Genomic DNA, 17,444 nt, shown 5'->3' with positions numbered 1-17,444 from the left:
GCAGGTGGAGGAAAGACAGGCTCCATGTGTCACATGACATTCTAAAAGAGTGTTGGAAGAAATATCAGAGCACTGTCAAAGCTGAAAAAAAGAGCCATTTCTCTGATATTTCCAAAAATGTGGATAAACCGCGTGTTCTTTTTAAAACTATTGACCAGCTGTTAAATCCTCCCCAACCTACTTGTCTGGAAGCATCTTCTGAGGTCTGTGAGGATTTCCTCTGCTATTTTGTAGACAAGGTCACAACCATTAGAGCACACATCTCCCCCCCTGCCCTAGACCCCTCTCTGGCTGTCACCTGCACAACTGTATTTAACCATTTCAACCCTGTGTCATTCTCAAAACTCAGTGAACTGGTCATGCAACTCAAAACCACATCCAGCCCCACAGATGCTATCCCCACTCACCTCTTTAAGGAGGTTTGGGAGTCCATTGGGCCTAGTGTCCACATCCACAACATCATAAATAGCAGTCTGGCCTCAGGTGTTGCACCAATATACTTCAAAACAGCAGTTGTGACACCACTAATCAAAAAACCCAGTCTCGATACCTCTGTCTTGGCAAACTACAGACCGATTTCAAAGCTTCCTTTCATTTCTAAAATCCTTGAGAAAACTGTTTTATTCCAATTACAGTCTTTCTTGCAGGAACACAATATTTTTGATGTCTTTCAATCGGGATTTAAAGCATTTCACAGTACCGAGTCAGCGTTGTTGAGAGTATTCAACGATGTGCTATTGACCACTGACAAATGTAACTGTTATTTTGCTACTCCTTGACTTGACCTCTGCTTTTGACACCCTGGATCACAAGACTATAATCTCCCGATTGGAGCAGTGTGTTGGTGTCACAGACACTGCCCTTGACTGGTTTAGCTCTTATCTATCCGAGAGATGTTTCTCAGTCAAATTTGGTGATTTTGTGTCATCCTCCACGCCCTTGTCTTCCGGAGTCCCCCAGGGCTCGATCCTTGGGCCTATACCGTTCTTCCTTTATCTTCTCCCCCTGGGACTAATTTTTAAGAAGCATGGCATCTCATACCATCTGTGTGCAGATGATTCTCAAATCTACATGCCCTTAAAGAAGGAAAGTAATAGCTCCCCGACGCCACTTCTAGATTGTCTTAACGATGTTAAAACCTGGATGGCTTTTAACTTTCTAAGTGTCAATGAAAAAAAGACAAGTGTTTGGGCCTAGTGGTCCTGGCATTATACCCACCAATCTGGGCCCCCTGCAGTCTTATGCAAAACCTGTTGTCTCCAACCTTGGAGTCAAATTTGACAATATGCTCAAATTAGACAAACAGGTAAATGCTGTGGTCAGCTCCAGCTTCTATCATCTGAGACTGCTTGCCCAAATTAAGTCATTTCTTTCTTTCAATGATTTTGAGCGCGTCATTCACGCCTTTATTTCCACACGCCTGGACTACTGTAACGCGTTGTATGTCGGGCTAAATCAAGCCTGCAGCTGGTCCAAAATTCTGCGGCACGCCTCCTGACAGGAACCAGTAGGCGTGAGCACATTACGCCCGTGCTGGCCTCACTCCACTGGCTACCTGTTCGCTTCAGAATTGATTTAAAATGTCTATGTTTGTTTTTAAATCACTGAATGGCTTGGCACCACAGTACCTCTCTGACCTCATAAAGGTCTATACCCCCCCCCAGGTCACTGCAGTCTGCCGGCCAGCTAAACCTCGAGGTCACAGTAAAGACCAACTTAAACACCAGAGGCGACCGAGCTTTTGCTGCCATAGCCCCCACACTATGGAATGCGCTCCCCCCCCCCCCCCCCCCCCCCATGTTAAAAGGGCCCCCACCATTGAGACTTCTAAATCTCAGCTTAAGACACACCTTTATACCTTGGCATTTTAATCCCCGCTTGAGAGTTTCTGTGGTCTTATAAAATGTCAAATGTCTTATTTGTTTTTTTGTGTGATTTTTTAGCATGTTTTAACAGTGTATTTTGCATGATTTTCTGTACAGCACTTGTAAACCCTGGTTGTGAAATGTGCTATATAAATAAAGTAGATTGGATTTGTTTTTCTGTACATATACTTTTATTGCTAGTGTTGATGATTACTTGTATGTTTCAATGAATTGCATACACGACCACATTGGAAACTAGCTTTTAGGACTTTAGCATTATTGTACCTCGGAATACTTATTAACAGTTTGCTAAATAATACAATACAATCAATACATATCAACATAATATTTTCCCTGGATGTGGGATAACTGTCATGTCAGCCCTACAGCTTAACAATCAGAACATGCTTAAGTGCCATCGCATACTGAATGGTCACTGTAAGCAACCTCGCCACTGAGCGAACACAGGGCTATATATCAAACATGCTAAATGAGGCTACGGGAGTGTATATTAATGATCAAATTAAAGTCTTAACAATTGTAACAAAAATACAGCCATCATGCAGGGCAAAAATACAGCCATCATGCAGGGCTACGAAACACTCACACAAAACTACACCAATTCCAAGTCTGCCATTTCTTGTGTGGACAGGGTGGGGACAGATCTTAATTTCTTAAGGTCTTCCATAACATGAGCTCCATGCACGCAACGGCGTCTTCTGCGGTGTCATGGCCACAAACTGAGAAAGAGACAATAAACATTAACACACAAGAACCAGGTCAACACACCTCAGTCTCAACCACTTAAAATAAACCGTTCTTGGCGGCTGTTGTCCCATGACCCACCACTGTCCTGGACGATCCTCCTGAGGTGGTCTGTAACGAGGGTGTTCAGGGCCAACTTGTGAGGTGGACCCAGACGGTGAGGGAAGACCACCGAGGTGTCCACAATCACGCCATGGATCAACTAAAGACGAAGACAAAACCAAGATCAGGATTACGTGTTCCATGGGGGGGGTGATTTAAGGAATGGAATCTATATTTGGTCAATGCACGATGGTCAGCGCACTCATTCAGTAATTTCAATTGTTTCATAGAATACAGCAGAGTAGGTGAACAGAGGGGAATGTTTTGACAGCCATGGCATCCCAACAACAGTGAAAAATAAAATGAGTTTCCTTAAATGCCAGTTCACATAGTTTTCCAGTTACACACATGAAAATGTAATATGAAAAAAAGTCAGTAGCCATGAATTCACAGCATGATCCTTGGTGGTTTCTCTCATGCATCCATCATAATTCACGTTAAGCTCACCTTCAGGAGACAGAGGTCCATATCTAGGCTGTGACCAATCAGAATGGTGTCAGCGCGAATTAAGCCCTGCAGAGTCTTCTGGACTTCTTTGATGGAGATGTTGACGTCTTTCAGATCCCGCTCACTGATGCCTGAAAACCTACAGTAGTCATTAACAAAACAACTAGTTAAAACCAAGTCATTCAGGACAAAGAAACAAAACATGTTGAAACCTAGTCATAGGACAGTTATTACAACTCAAGTTAAAACCTAGTCATCAAAATGCAAAGGTTAAGAGCTTTAAACAGCCCTTTAACAAAAAGCAATTAAGCACCAAAGTCTGACATCACTTCCGTTACCCCCCGGGTGACGAGTGCTTCAGTGGAGACAGAGAAACAAGTAATTTCCTACTGTAGTTTCTGACACCACCTCTGGGTACTGCCGCAGACTTAATTGTTTTTCCAAAGACAGACGGTATTAGATTAGTATCAAAAAAAGAGTAAACCATTCTCAGGCTTAAAAATTACCTAACCACTTCCACATGAAGACAGACAGTATCAAACTAAATATCATACGACACAGAGCCACCTCCCTGACAGAGTCGCCGGACTCATGTACTTATTTTTGAAACACAAAACTGACGTTGAGGACTTCAGTGCTCTATACATGTTCACAAGAAGCCGTGAGCCTCATGATGGAGTGGTCAAGGCCAGCTACGGTGTATTTTTGCCAACAAAATGTAGCTCTAAGCGCAAATTCAATAAAGAAGATCTCTGAGTTGTCATTCACAGCTAAGTGTGTGCACTTCTAGCCAATCTGCACATTCTGCAGTCAGCCAATCAGGCAGTTCGACTCCGCCTTTAAATATCACTGCCTCAGACATGTCATTCTCTTTCCAGCATGCAACAAGCAACCCACCTCCATCCCCAAACTCTACCATGCCTCAATCGTAGAGTTGAGAAGGAAGGAGGTTCTCTGCACTGCCACCACCAGCGTCTAGAGTCTAATTGCCAAATATGTTTATTGAAAATCAAATGTTTTATTCAATAAAATTCTCATTTACAACAACTCATCTCTCTCTTATTGAAATAATAGCTGCTTCGTCAAAGTTGGGGGTAATTCATCAAAGCATGCATGCATGCTGATCTTCGTGGCTGAGCTGGTGTGTGCTGAGAAGAGACTAGCTTTTGGTAATATCAGCTTGTCAAGAAATACTGTGGCAGAGAGAATTGGAACCTTGCAGGAGATTTGAAGTGAAGTCATTTATTGACTTGTCTATTGCAATTAATGAGATCACTGATGTGACTGATGTGACTGGTGTAGCTCAATTGATGCATCTTTTGACCGTCACTGAGGAGTTTCTGGAGAGGTTGCCCATGACGAACACCACAATGGCAAACAATGTTTTCTACAGCCTTGTTGATGCTCTGGAATGACTGTACAGACAGACTGTTTAGTAAGGGTGTGCATGAATTTAAGTTATAATAGACTCGCAACTCAAAAACCAAGTTAAAAGTAATTTGAATCCAATTTCATTTGCAATGTTTAGGAAAGATTTTACTACTGAGGCCGCAAAGTTGTACATCAATGCTAGGATTGTTTTCACACCTAAATTACCGTCTTACTATCTGGGTGCATGCAAGTTTAAAATATTTAATTCAGTTTACTGTATAAGCAAGCACTGATTTCTTAAGTTAGGTAAAACTATAATATTCTGCTTTTAATATTCTGCTTTTATATAAAATTGTCCATCATTTTCAGACATGCTTTTATATAAATGGCTTGAATCTAAACATCTTCCCACAGAGACTATATATATATATATATATATATATATATATACACATATACATATATATATATACATACACATATATATATATATATATACACACACACACACACACACACACACACACACACACACACACCAATGTAAAAGAACTGCAATGGAAGTAAGCCAGTGGCTTTATTGCATTTTATCATTTTGATAGTGGTGGGCCAATGTATGCATTTTTACAGTGTATGCATGTGTTACATTGTCAATAAAGATGTCAAAATCATAACCTTTCAGAACAAGTGCTTTTGACCAGTCAGCCTTTTCCTATCAAGCAGTATACCTGCAACACTGTACCCACAGAACATTACATCTTTAAATCCCTTTGTCCCCACTTGTTTTCTACATTTAAGACACTAGGTTAATATTAAGTCATATCATGATGTTAAGTGTTCATTGTGATGTGTTCTCATGCTTTATGATGGTACCATCATCTATGGTAGATGCCTTGTGCTATGCTTTGTTTCCTGCTCTGTGACCTTCCCTATGCTTGAATGTTGAATTACTTTCATGCATCCCATAATAAACTGCCCACAAAAGGTTTCGGAAAGTTAACTTCGGTTGATTATTTCTCCCCTTTAATACTAATTGGTATTGTGTTTTATATCATTTTTATCGTTGATTAGTCACCTTTACAACGAGGTACAGCTTTTAACTCTTTAACTGCCAAAAACGGGAATTCCCATCCGATGGCTCTATGGCTATTTTTTTTTAATAATTTTCTTTTTTTTTTGGTCTTTTTTTTTGTTGGTTTATCTCAAAGGAACTAGGAGATAACGCTATCCAAAAAATTGCTGCTCCATTCACTTCAATGTTAAAAAACAAACGGAGGAAAAATGCACCTTTTTCCTGGCACTGGGACGACACAGTCTGAAATAAGTCTGGCAGTGAAAGAGTTAAGGATCAGGCATTCGTGGAATGAGCAACACAGCTTAACGTGTGGGTAGCGCCCCAAATAGTTTTACCAAAAATCCCTGCAATATTGTGCTGTTGGTATTCACCTTTGTTTTGAGTTGTTTGATGGATTGGATGATTGCGCTCTCCTAGCTCTGAATATAGCCTAGAGTGGACCGCGTCCCCTTAAGGCTATGGTACCGATGAGCCAATGCAGCCGACCCACAGGGTACATAACGTGTCGTCGGGAGTGAAAATAAGAAATACACTTTCGCTACTCACCAAAACACAGACGGTTTTATGGAGTTGAAAGCCAACTCTACTAAGTGGGAACACTCTGAGCCACCCCCTCACGTCTAAAATACACTTTTTGGTCAAAATGTAAAATATTCCACCGGACGGAGACACTACTTCTTTGCTTTTTTAATCTTCGGCAGCGCCATCACGGTGCCAACTCACTACTGCCACACAGGTCAGAGGACCGCATTACACCTTGAGATAACGTATCATTGGATGTTATTCTGCGCTGCAACGTTAGAGGCGATGTTCCGTAAAAACATCTCCGAACCAGGAAGTGTCTCTCCGACCGGTGGAATATTTTACATTTTTGCCAAAAAGTGTATTTTAGACGTGAGGGGAGTGGCTCAGAGTGTTCCCACTTAGTAGAGTTGGCTTTCAACTCCATAAAACCCAAAAGCGAAAGTGTATTTCTTATTTTCACTCCCGACGACACGTTATGTACCCTGTGGGTCGGCTGCATTGGCTCATCGGTACAATAGCCTTAAGGGGACACGGTCCACTCTAGGCTATATTCAGAGCTAGCGCTCTCCCACAGCAATAAGGAACAAACAACACATATGGCAATTTTTACACTCAGTGTCAGGGACCTCAATAGCATGTAGAAGATCCATACACAGCCACACCAGCCTGGCACCTCCTCCTCATGCTGGTCACCAAACAAGCCACATTTTGCTGTGGGATGGCATCACATTCCTCAACTAGAATTGGTTGCAAGTCAGCCAACATGGTCCTGTTGGTCACTCTAGCACGTACAGCACGCCCAAGCTGATCCCAAAAGTGTTCAATTGGGTTGAGGTCTGGACTCACGGCAGGCCATTCCATCCTCTCCACTCCCAAATTGCTGGGACAGCCACCGCGGTCTGTCTTTGACTTCAGCAGTCTCACGGAACATGGTCCCAAGTTTGGAAATTGTAACAGGGCTGACACCAAATAATGCTGCTACTCTGTATGCTGGAACACCAGCTTCCAGTTGCCCTATTGCACAGGCGTTATCCTGAAGGGACAAACTTGGTATCTTTCCACCAGTGTTGCTGCTTGGAGCATACACAAACTCAATAAAGTTGCTCAGGTGCCAGGCACACACCTGCCAGCACTTGAAGCTCAAAACAAGAGTGAATGCTAACAGAACAATATTGCAGGAGATGTTGGCAAATGTATTGAGATGGAGGCGCTAACCACACATTTCGCTGTGTTGCTCATTCCTCGAATGCCCGATGCTTACAAGCTGTACCAACACAATACCAATTGGTATTATTAAAGGGGAGAAATAATCGACCGAAGTGAACTTTCAGAACTTTTTGTGGGCAGTTTAATTTGACTCATTTGTCCATTTTATTTCTTCTTTTGTGCTGCCTGTAATGCTTTTTGTTGTGGTAGGTAGGTAGGGTAAGTGATTTACTTAGGTTAAAATAAGTGTTAAATAGCTCGATATTCTGATAGTACTCATTGCGTGTAGTATAGAGTGTTTGTTCAGTAAAAGGAGTCTCCCATGTCTCTCCAGCTCTTTATTAAACAGAAAATGCATTTTCAATGCTCTCCTGTTTGGCTTAAATTTTGTCACCTACCTGAAAATGTACCATATTCTGTTTACTAAAGAGCTGGAGAGACCCTGTGACCGAACAAACGCTCTGTAGCAATGATTACTATCAGGAAAAAAATACCACTTACCCTACCTAGTGACATTTGTGTCAAAATGACCGTAATAATTGATATAGACAATTGTTCACTAACTGGATAATATTAGTATCACAAAATGAAAGAGATTCAGTCAGGAGAGAGAATTCTGTGTATGAACTTGAGACTAGTTAATGAAGTGCTTCTGCGTTCCAGGTATTGCGTGCTCAACAAGGATCATCGACTAGCTTGTTGCATTCCAGGTATTGCATGCTTAACAATCATTGACTACCTGGTGTTGTAATCGATGACGTCATTCGCAGGTCTGACGAAGGTGTCATAGAGAATCTGCAGGCTGGAGTTGACCAATGTTACTCTGGACAGCTCCACACCACGAATGGTGTAACACTACATTTGGACAACATACAAACAACGTAGAAAAGCAGGTTATCGATTATAGGTTACTGGTAATGTGTACATTTCCCAATTGGGTGGTAGATGTATACAGTCCACAATATTCTACTATAAAGGCGAAATCTGTCCGAGTGTCCATCCGTCCATCATTCAAGTATCTTGAAAACCGTCCGACCGATGTCATAATTATGACATTATGAGCATAAAAAAAACACAGGCAGACAGACATATAGAGCTCTCCAAATGTGGGCATAACCAGAAGGATACCAGAAATATTGATGAAACCGCAAATCCACACACACACACACACACACACACAGAGAGAGAGAGAGAGCGAGAGCGAGAGCGAGGACCCTGATGTCATCAATATCACATCATAGTGCTGGCATCATTGGACTGGCCTGGACTCATATTTGGCCATGCCTTACACAGAACTACACACACACAAAGACGGTTACAACGCAAAACACGGGAATGCATTTCCAACTTGCATAATTCCTGATTTCCATCGTTCGAGAGAAGACCGGTGCCGGTCTAGTATCTACAGATTCACCATGGGATATACATTTGCAATCCTCAAGGGAAATCTGTAAATACATGGGGGTGGGGAAATGTACAGTATAGAAAAAGGCTTCCCATCCCTGCTGTACTGTGTGTGACAGTGTATACAAGACTTTTACCTTCTCACAGTTCAGAGAGTAGACCCCAGGACAGCTCTTATCTATGGCTGGTCTGGAGGTGGTGACCACAAACCCATCCAGACCCACTCCATCATGGACATGAAGCTGGGGAACAGTAGTGGAACGTAATTAAAGGAGAATTTTGCCCTAGGCATTTTCCTACCTTGGTTTGAGGTTGTTAAGTCATGATGAGTGGTCCGCGAAATCTCGTCTCGCGATACTTCCACCCGCCATTCTGAAGACCGGAGGGCTTGAGTATCGCGAGACGAGATTTCAAACGCGAGTTCAGTAAATCAGATTTGTAAACAGTAATGGCGGCGCCCGTGTAGCAATAGTATAGCACCGACAGCAGACGGACCACACACACACTACAAATATATACAAGAAAAAACATTTGAGCGACGGAAGTAAGCGGATTTAGCCAAGATCTAAAGACGGACGTTCTGAGCTGCGTTTGGGGGGGGGGGGGGTCCCCGAAATGGATTACTTTGCTCGTTATGAACTGGGGGTCCCGGACCACTCTAATCATGACTTAACCTCAAATCAAGGTAGGAAAACGCCTAGGGCAAAAGTACTGTACTATCTCGAGGCAGGTTTACTGAGTATTTCGATTTTTCCATACATCTCAGAGGCAAGTTTTGTACATTTTACTGTTCTTGCAGATTTAGGTAAATAAACAAACTAATTAATAATATTTTATACTTGGGCTATTAAAAAGTAGAGGTCTAGCTCACGATGTGTTTTGAGCTTCTAGTTCTTTTTTATAATGGTGGCATTGATACTTTTACTTAGGTAGGGTAAGGGATATTTTTGGGTTAAAACAAAACGTTTTTTTTTTTAAAGGTTAAAGCACTATATTCTGATAGTAATCATTGCTATAGAGTGTTTGTTCAGTAACAGGAGTCTACCCGTCTCTCCAGCTCTTCTGGTAGGTGTCAAAATCTCAGCCAATCAGGAGAAAGTACCCATTTTTAAGCTTCATTTTTATAGTGTTCCAGTTCTAATTTTGCCTGCTAATTTCTTAGTGTCATCACTTCCAATTTCACTTGTTTAATCTATATCCTGATTGAGTTCTCTATCCTGATTGGATAAAATTGGAAATGAAACTGAAACTGAAACGAAAATGCATTTTCTGTTTTATAAAGAGCTGGAGAGACATGGAGACTCCTTATATGGACAGGACACTCTATAGTAACGAGCACCATCAGAACATAGACCCATTTTGCAATTATTTGAATAATTGCAAATCACTTACCCTACCTTTAAGAAGAAAAAAAAACGTGTGTACTTCTTCCACCACGCTACATCTTCAGAGAGCACATGAGAGCAACCATTTATGGAAACTTTTCTGGTTCTCATTTACCTTGAAGACTTGGCATCCTGGTGACCCCATCACCGCCTCACAGCAGCTGTACCGAGTTTCCACCCCACCTGGGACTGGTGACAGTATGAGAACATGACCAAGACTTAGAGAAACTCTTTTACACATGACGCAGGCTTAAGAAATTATCTTTTTAAATGACCTAGGAATAAAATAGTAACACCACATTGCAGTTGTATTCCTCCGCCAACCAGTTGCCGTTTACATCTGTGTCTGTCCAGATTCGCATATTATACTGTACAGTGAATGAAGACTATAAACAGACGTCAATATTGCAAAACAGTACTTCAGTTGAATCCACTGACCTTTCTTCTCAACTCCTTTCCCATAATGGTAATTACATTCTTCCATGCGGGTGTGTTTGCCCGTCTGGCCCACAGAATACGTGGCCCCACACCGACTGCAGATTTTCTTAAAAGCTTTTTCCAACAAACAAATAAATTAAGGATTCAATTAAGGTGATGTGAGCACTTCTTAAACACGGTACATGCCAAGTTGGTCCAATACCGGTTTGAATGCATGGCAGCCTATTGACATTAATCAGAGTACATTATTGTCAGTCAAGTACTTACAGTCTGTGGTGACCTTCTTGTGTCCACCCTTGAGAACAGCACAGTATCGTCTTCTTGTGTGCAGAAATGGATAGCCCTGCTCAATCCTCGCCTCCTCTGTCAGAAGATACCCCTTCAACATTTCGTACAGCGTGGCATTACCTTTGACAGTAAAGAGATACTCCTTCAACACTTCATAACCTTTCACCGTAAAGATAAGTCCTTGCAAGAGAATAACCAGTCTTTCTAAAGTTAGCTGGAATTGAAGAATGCTTGTGCGAATTATCATGCTCACCCTGAAGCATTTTGGTCTTCAGTGGTATACTGCCTCTTTGGATGCCGACTTCCTTTCCATCTGCACATCAAAGTCAACAGAGTAAATAAAGTATTAAAAAAACATCCCCCCCCCCCACCTCTTTCTCTTCAGTCTCACCTTTAGCAGCAGTAACATGGCCTTTAGCAGCAGTAACATGGCTTTGAGTCTTCAGTTTCTTGAGCGCATTCACAACAACACTCTGATATTTGACTGCGTTGTTGCTGCGATTATAGACATTCTTCTCCTCAGTAAGTGCCTACAGTGAGACAGAGGATTCAAAGGAATTGTGGCTGTGGTACTCAGGGTTTCATTTGTAAAAGAAAACAGGCAGGTATTTTTCTTAACCACTTAAGGCCTATATACACACACACACACACACACACACACACACTTTAGCTCATCCATGTTTACATGGATGTTCACAAACATACATCTTTAAATTGATATTATCAAACATAAAAATCAGACAGTCTACAGTCCCCATTTAGTCAGACCAGAAGCAGTGGGGGGTATCAAACGCAGACGCATGCAGCCCCCACAGCAAATCCAACCTTGTGTTGTACTAACCTTTGCGAAAGCATCTGTCATATTGGAAGTTTTAAGCAGCGCTTCTGTGAACTGGCTGATGCATCGCTGTCGCATATCATGGGACACTTCCTCCTCAGGACCGTTCTTAGTTTTGCGCTTAGTGGGTGGGGGTTCATCGTGTGGCACTTTATCGTCAGCACAGCTCTTCATTTTGCGTTTGAGCATGGCCTACAACAGAAGAAATCGTCTTAGCATATGTTTGGCAAATCCATCTATGCATTTTATGGTCAATTATCAAGCCTAAGAGAACTTTGTTAGTGCCATTTATTGCTTACCTGAGCAGGGATACAAATAGGAACAGAGGGAGTGGTTTGGCGTCTATGTATTGATGCAGTGACAGAAGTTAATGATGGTGCATTGAATTTAGCTTCAACTGCAGTGGTGGAAGGTGTAGGATTATTTGGAGCTCTATGATGCGTGGCAGGGTCGTGAACAGGAGCGTGTGCAGGATGCACAGGAGCATGTGTAGGATGCACAGGTGCATGGACAGGAGCATGTGCAGGATGCACAGGTGTATGGACAGGAGCGTGTGCAGGAGCGTGTGCAGGATGCACAGGTGTATGGACAGGAGCGTGTGCAGGAGCGTGTGCAGGATGCACAGGTGTATGGACAGGAGCGTGTGCAGGATGCACAGGAGCGTGTGCAGGAGCGTGTGTAGGATGCACAGGTGCATGGACAGGAGCGTGTGTAGGATGCACAGGAGCGTGTCTAGGATGCACAGGAGCGTGTGCAGGAGCGTGTGTAGGATGCACAGGTGCATGGGGGGAATATTGCACAGTAGCATGTATAGGATGCACAGGAGAATGGTGAGGAGCATGGGTGGAATATTGCACTGGAGCATGGTGAGGAGCATGGGCAGGAGCATGGGGGGGATATTGCACAGGAGCATGGGGGGGATATTGCACAGGAGCATGGTGAGGAGCATGGGCAGGAGCATGGGGGGGATATTGCACAGGAGCATGGAGCGGGGTGGGCACAGGAGCAGTGTGGAGAGGAGCAGGCACAGATGCATGGACAGGAAAATGCAGAGGCGCACCCATGGCTGGATGGTATGCATGGGTTTTGGTGTCTGGCATGGCAAACATTGGAGCGATGGCAGAGGGGACTGAAGTCATAGTACTGGCAATGTGGCTGGGCAGAGGGTAGTTGCCTTCTGGAAGCATGTAGTGCAAGTGAAACACTTGCATCACAGGTGGATAGCCTGGGTAATCTAGGCAAAGACAAAAATATGAAATTAGCAACAGGCTCTTCTCCAAGAAATTATTGTAATATGCACAGTAAAACCTCAGGTCTTTACACCATACAATGAAATTCTTACTTTGCCTTTGTCCACTACGCATACAAGAATATCACTAAATATAAATGTCTCTGGATGCGGAATCCCCCATTTAAAAATTCTATGAAAAGGAAGGCTGTTCGGATGGAGTATGCAGCTACTGTACCTTAACAATCATTTCTATACAATCCTGAGTGTTAATTTGACAAAGATTATAACTTGGGTCCATTATTACACTCAAGTTAAATTAACACGCAGGATTCTGCTGTGCAATTCGGCTCCGCTCTGGACACATGGTGATCCTGCTAGTTGAGGAGCCACCAAGTAATATATATTTACTTGGTGAGTAGTCTATGTTTTATAACGCCTTGTCCCATCCTACAGTATATCAGTGCTTACCGCTTTGCATTGGGACCTGTCTGGAACCACTCTGCTGTAACTCCTGGGTGTCGGAGGAAGTGGACTGCTGAGGGGCCAATGCCAACCCTGATGGCTTGATCGTCGCCACTGGCTGAGGGCTGACGGTTGTTTCACTGGCCACCCCTTTCTGGCCTTGCAGTACTCGGATTCTTCCACTGATTTCAGTCTCATCAGTCTGTGTCGCCACACCATCTGTTGGCTCCTGAAACATATGGGCGATGGAAATAAATATTTTATGCATGCATTTCCAATACTGGTCAGCTTCAGCAAAATCCAGTTTGCATCACCTTTGATTGATTACTTTATTAATACAAGTTTGTTAACAGTACTGCAGTACAGTCAAAAAAGCTCTGCTAAAAAGGAAAACAGAAAAACCTATAGCAAAAGATATATTTACAGGAAAGAAAAAAAAGAGGTGGCGAGGGATGTCCTCATATGAGGCTCCTCCCGAGGAGCTCGCTGAGTGAGTGCGTCGTTTGAGTCTCTGTGTGCAAGCTGGTAGGGGATAGAATTCTAAGTCCAATTGTACTTTGAGGACAGACATGTTTTTGGTCAGTTTTAAATGTGGATAGGGAATAAAGGTCTTTAATGGCTGCTGGGGAAAAATGCATTCTGCTATGCTGCCACCAAAATGTGGAATGTCCTACCATGTTTGAGCCGAATCTAGAGGGAAACAAGGTCAGAGAAGCGTCCTCTGGTGTTTTGCCCATGGGTATCTCTCTAGAGAAGTAGTTAGACAGGTACATGGGCACTGTTGCTCTAACTACATTGAAGACCAGGCCCATTGCAAGTTGCTGTACTCTTCCACCTTGAGCCATCCCAGCCTAGAAAAGTGAGCTGGGGTTAGGAGAGCCCTGGGTTTGAGGTTTAGTAGTAGTCTTATCAGTTTGTTTTAGTGACATGGGGGTACTTTGTTGTGAGGTATAGTGACATTAGTGAACCATGAGGTGCAAGCATAGTCAACATGACACTGGATGAGGGCGGAGACCTGCAATAAATCGGTTGGTACAGGAATACACTGTGGAATTACCTCACAATGAACATTAAGTTAACTCATCGATGGCTAAAATGGAATAGTTTCTCACCACAAGCGAGGGGACTTGGTGCTGCTTATAGTTTAAGGTTAATTCATGACAGACTCCCATCCAACAATGAATGAAGCAGTTTCTGAAATAACTAGGCCCATTTTCAGTCATCATTAAAATGCCCAAATTCCACATACTAAAAATATATGTTTTAAATACCTCCCTTGCCAATGGAAGTATTTCAGTAGTTTAGAAATAGGTAGTGGGTCCCATCTACACACATGCAGTCAGAGGCGTAAAACATTTTCTGCCTACATTAACACCAACATTAAATATTAATGAACACTAACGCCAACACTACTACATTAGCCCCCATCTACTATATAGCTATAGGGTTTCATTTAAACCCTATAGCTAAATAGCCCATCTACTAACTCAAAACGTGTCGCGTTGTGCATCTCAGCTATTTAAGACTCAGTGGTTGTGGACAGTATGGAATTCAGTACCATGGACAATGCCATTTGTTTAGGGAAGTAAAGAAAAGGAAGAAAAACACTCTGGGCTCTATTTGAGGCAAGCAAATGAATGTATTGCTCCCTAAAGAGCACAATAAACCTTTTTTTCCAAATGGAGCCCAGCAGTGTGTGAGTGTTTTTCGCTCAGCACCTGCCCAATCCATGGTTTGGATGTGCAGGTTTCTCTTCTTCTTGAGCTGTTGCGTCACAGTATACCACATGATACAGAAGTGAATTGTGACACCTTTGGCTTTAAAAATAAAATAAAAGGGCAGTAAAAAAAAAAGGGAAAAAAAGCACTCCACAGAGAGAGCCTGCCTAATGTAATCTAGCCATTCAATCTGGCCCTAAATAATAGGTAACCAGTAGGCCTAGGCCCTAGTGAAAGATATATAGGCTATAGGCTACTAGTGAAATACTATAATAGGCATAGTGAAAGGGTTACTAGTGCTACTTACTGGCATATCCATCTTTCCTGTTCCTTTCTCCACATCTGCCTCCATCTCCCAGATCTTGTAGCACTCTTCCACTGGGTCAGAGTCTGATATGTCAGAATAATGGTTGGTTTCTGCTTCGTCTGAACTTGATCCGATGACGATCAAGTCTGGGTCAATGAAAGGTCTTCTTCTAGGACGAGCAACTGGCAGACAATTGACTTCATTTGACTCTCCAGAGTTTGAAGTTTGATCATTGCCAGTCTACATGCGGTGAAACAAATCATGAAAATCGTCTGTTGAGGTTTTTTATACATATGTGTAACTAGAGTTTACCATTTAGGCAAACAAAAGGGCTAGTACAGTGGACTATCAATATGATGAATAGGCCTATGCAATGCAAAGTGAACACTATGATTATCAATAAAGAGAAAAGCCATGTAGCAACCTGCCCACATGTGCAGCATAACTACACCATGATCAAACAACACAACTTACAAGGGATACTTTAAGTAGTTACATAGTGGCCTATGTATGTATTTCTATACATTTGAAACGTATGGGACCTTCTGCACGAGTACTTTTAGTAGTATATTTTGATGCCAATACTTTTACTCAAGTACATTTTTAATACCAAACTTGTAACAGACTATTTCTACAATAGGGTAGGCCTATTGATAGTTTTACTCAAGCAAAATTGTTTTAGTACTTCTTCCACCACTGGTCAAATGGCCTCAGCTGGTGGTCAGTCAGTCAGTCAGTCTGTCCCATGCAGTCACTCACCTGGTTCCTGACCTCCGTCACGTCCCAACTGACTTTTTCCTTCTTCACCATTGTTGATCTGATGATCCTCATTAAGGCCCGGACGCGGGCACTCCGTTCAGCACTGCTGTGGTCAAAACGCAACACTAGTTGAAGTTCTCAAGCGCTAAAAAATAAATAAAATAAGTGTCAAATAGCTCTATATTGTGATGGTAATCATTGCTAGAGTGTTTGTTCATTAACAGGGGTCTGGATTCCGCGACCGTGTGGTTTATCAAGACTATCATAGATGAGTTTTATATTTGCATATCTATGATCGTCCTTGGGCTTTACCCCCCAATTGTCACTGGACATCCACCCGTAAAGTCCGTATTACTCCGAACATGTACAAATGCAAAATGTAAGGTGCTTACCCGGTAGCCCCAAATGTTAGCTCGGCATTTGGAGTCTCTGCACTGTATTAATTCGTATTTTTCAATAAATGTGCGTTTTATTCCCGTCTGTGCCTGGGCTGAACGCCAGTCCCCTCACTCGTTTACTTCACATTGAGTGTAATTCCGGCTTTCACCGGATGAGTCTTATCGCTACCGCCCATCGAGGAATGCAGGTAACTTCCGACAGAATCCGACAGACGATATTAACACAATTCTATTGAAAAATACATACTAATACAGTGCACACGGGTTCCGAATGTCGATTTAACATAAGTGGCTACAGGGTCAGCACTATATGTTTTTGTTTTTTTTACATGTACGGAGAAGTACGGCCTTTTCGCGCGGATGTCCAGTGACAATTGGAGGGTGAAGCCCAAGACTATAATAGATACGAGAGTAAAAGTCAGACTCGATAAAATACTTCTATGATAGTCTTTGATCTAAGGCTAATAGCCTATATAACTTTAAGCTGATAAATGGGTAGCCTGATCTTGGCTGAAATTGGCGACCTACCAGAAAATGTATTTTCCTTTACAGCTGGAGAGTCGGGGGGAGACTAGCCCTGCATGGTTCAGAGCGTTACTAAGAGGGAACTCACTAACGCTCTGAACCAGGGCTAGGGGGAGACCAGAGACCCCTGATACTGAACAAAACAAACACATAACGTAGCCTATAGAGCTTTTATCTTTTCCTTTTTAATCTTTAAAAACCTTTAAACCAAAGAATAATTACCCAAACGTATATGTCATTCAACCTGTGCATCCGATGGCTACTTGTTTGTCTGTGATAACTCAGTTACTCAACCATGTTTGTGAATGAAACAGGTGTGCTTAATATAGCCAATT

At 42.5% G+C, this 17,444-nt stretch overlaps 1 protein-coding gene across 1 annotated transcript; it reads right to left on the bottom strand.

Annotated features, from left to right (window-relative positions):
* Positions 1-2,531: 2,531 nt before the first annotated feature.
* LOC308089049 (RNA exonuclease 1 homolog) lies at positions 2,532-11,883 on the bottom strand (the record flags this gene model as incomplete). Its single annotated transcript, XM_080433627.1, has 10 exons — positions 2,532-2,605; positions 2,712-2,832; positions 3,180-3,318; positions 8,096-8,211; positions 8,898-9,002; positions 10,261-10,334; positions 10,584-10,697; positions 10,851-11,030; positions 11,263-11,401; positions 11,713-11,883. The coding sequence occupies 10 exons, from the start codon at positions 11,881-11,883 to the stop codon at positions 2,532-2,534; spliced, it is 1,233 nt and encodes a 410-aa protein (XP_080289753.1).
* Between the last annotated feature and the right edge of the window lie 5,561 nt (positions 11,884-17,444).

Source organism: Gymnoscopelus braueri, assembly GCF_963280865.1.
Source record: "Gymnoscopelus braueri genome assembly, chromosome: 7".
Lineage (NCBI taxonomy): Eukaryota > Metazoa > Chordata > Actinopteri > Myctophiformes > Myctophidae > Gymnoscopelus > Gymnoscopelus braueri.
This window is presented reverse-complemented; position numbering and strand designations above follow the sequence as displayed.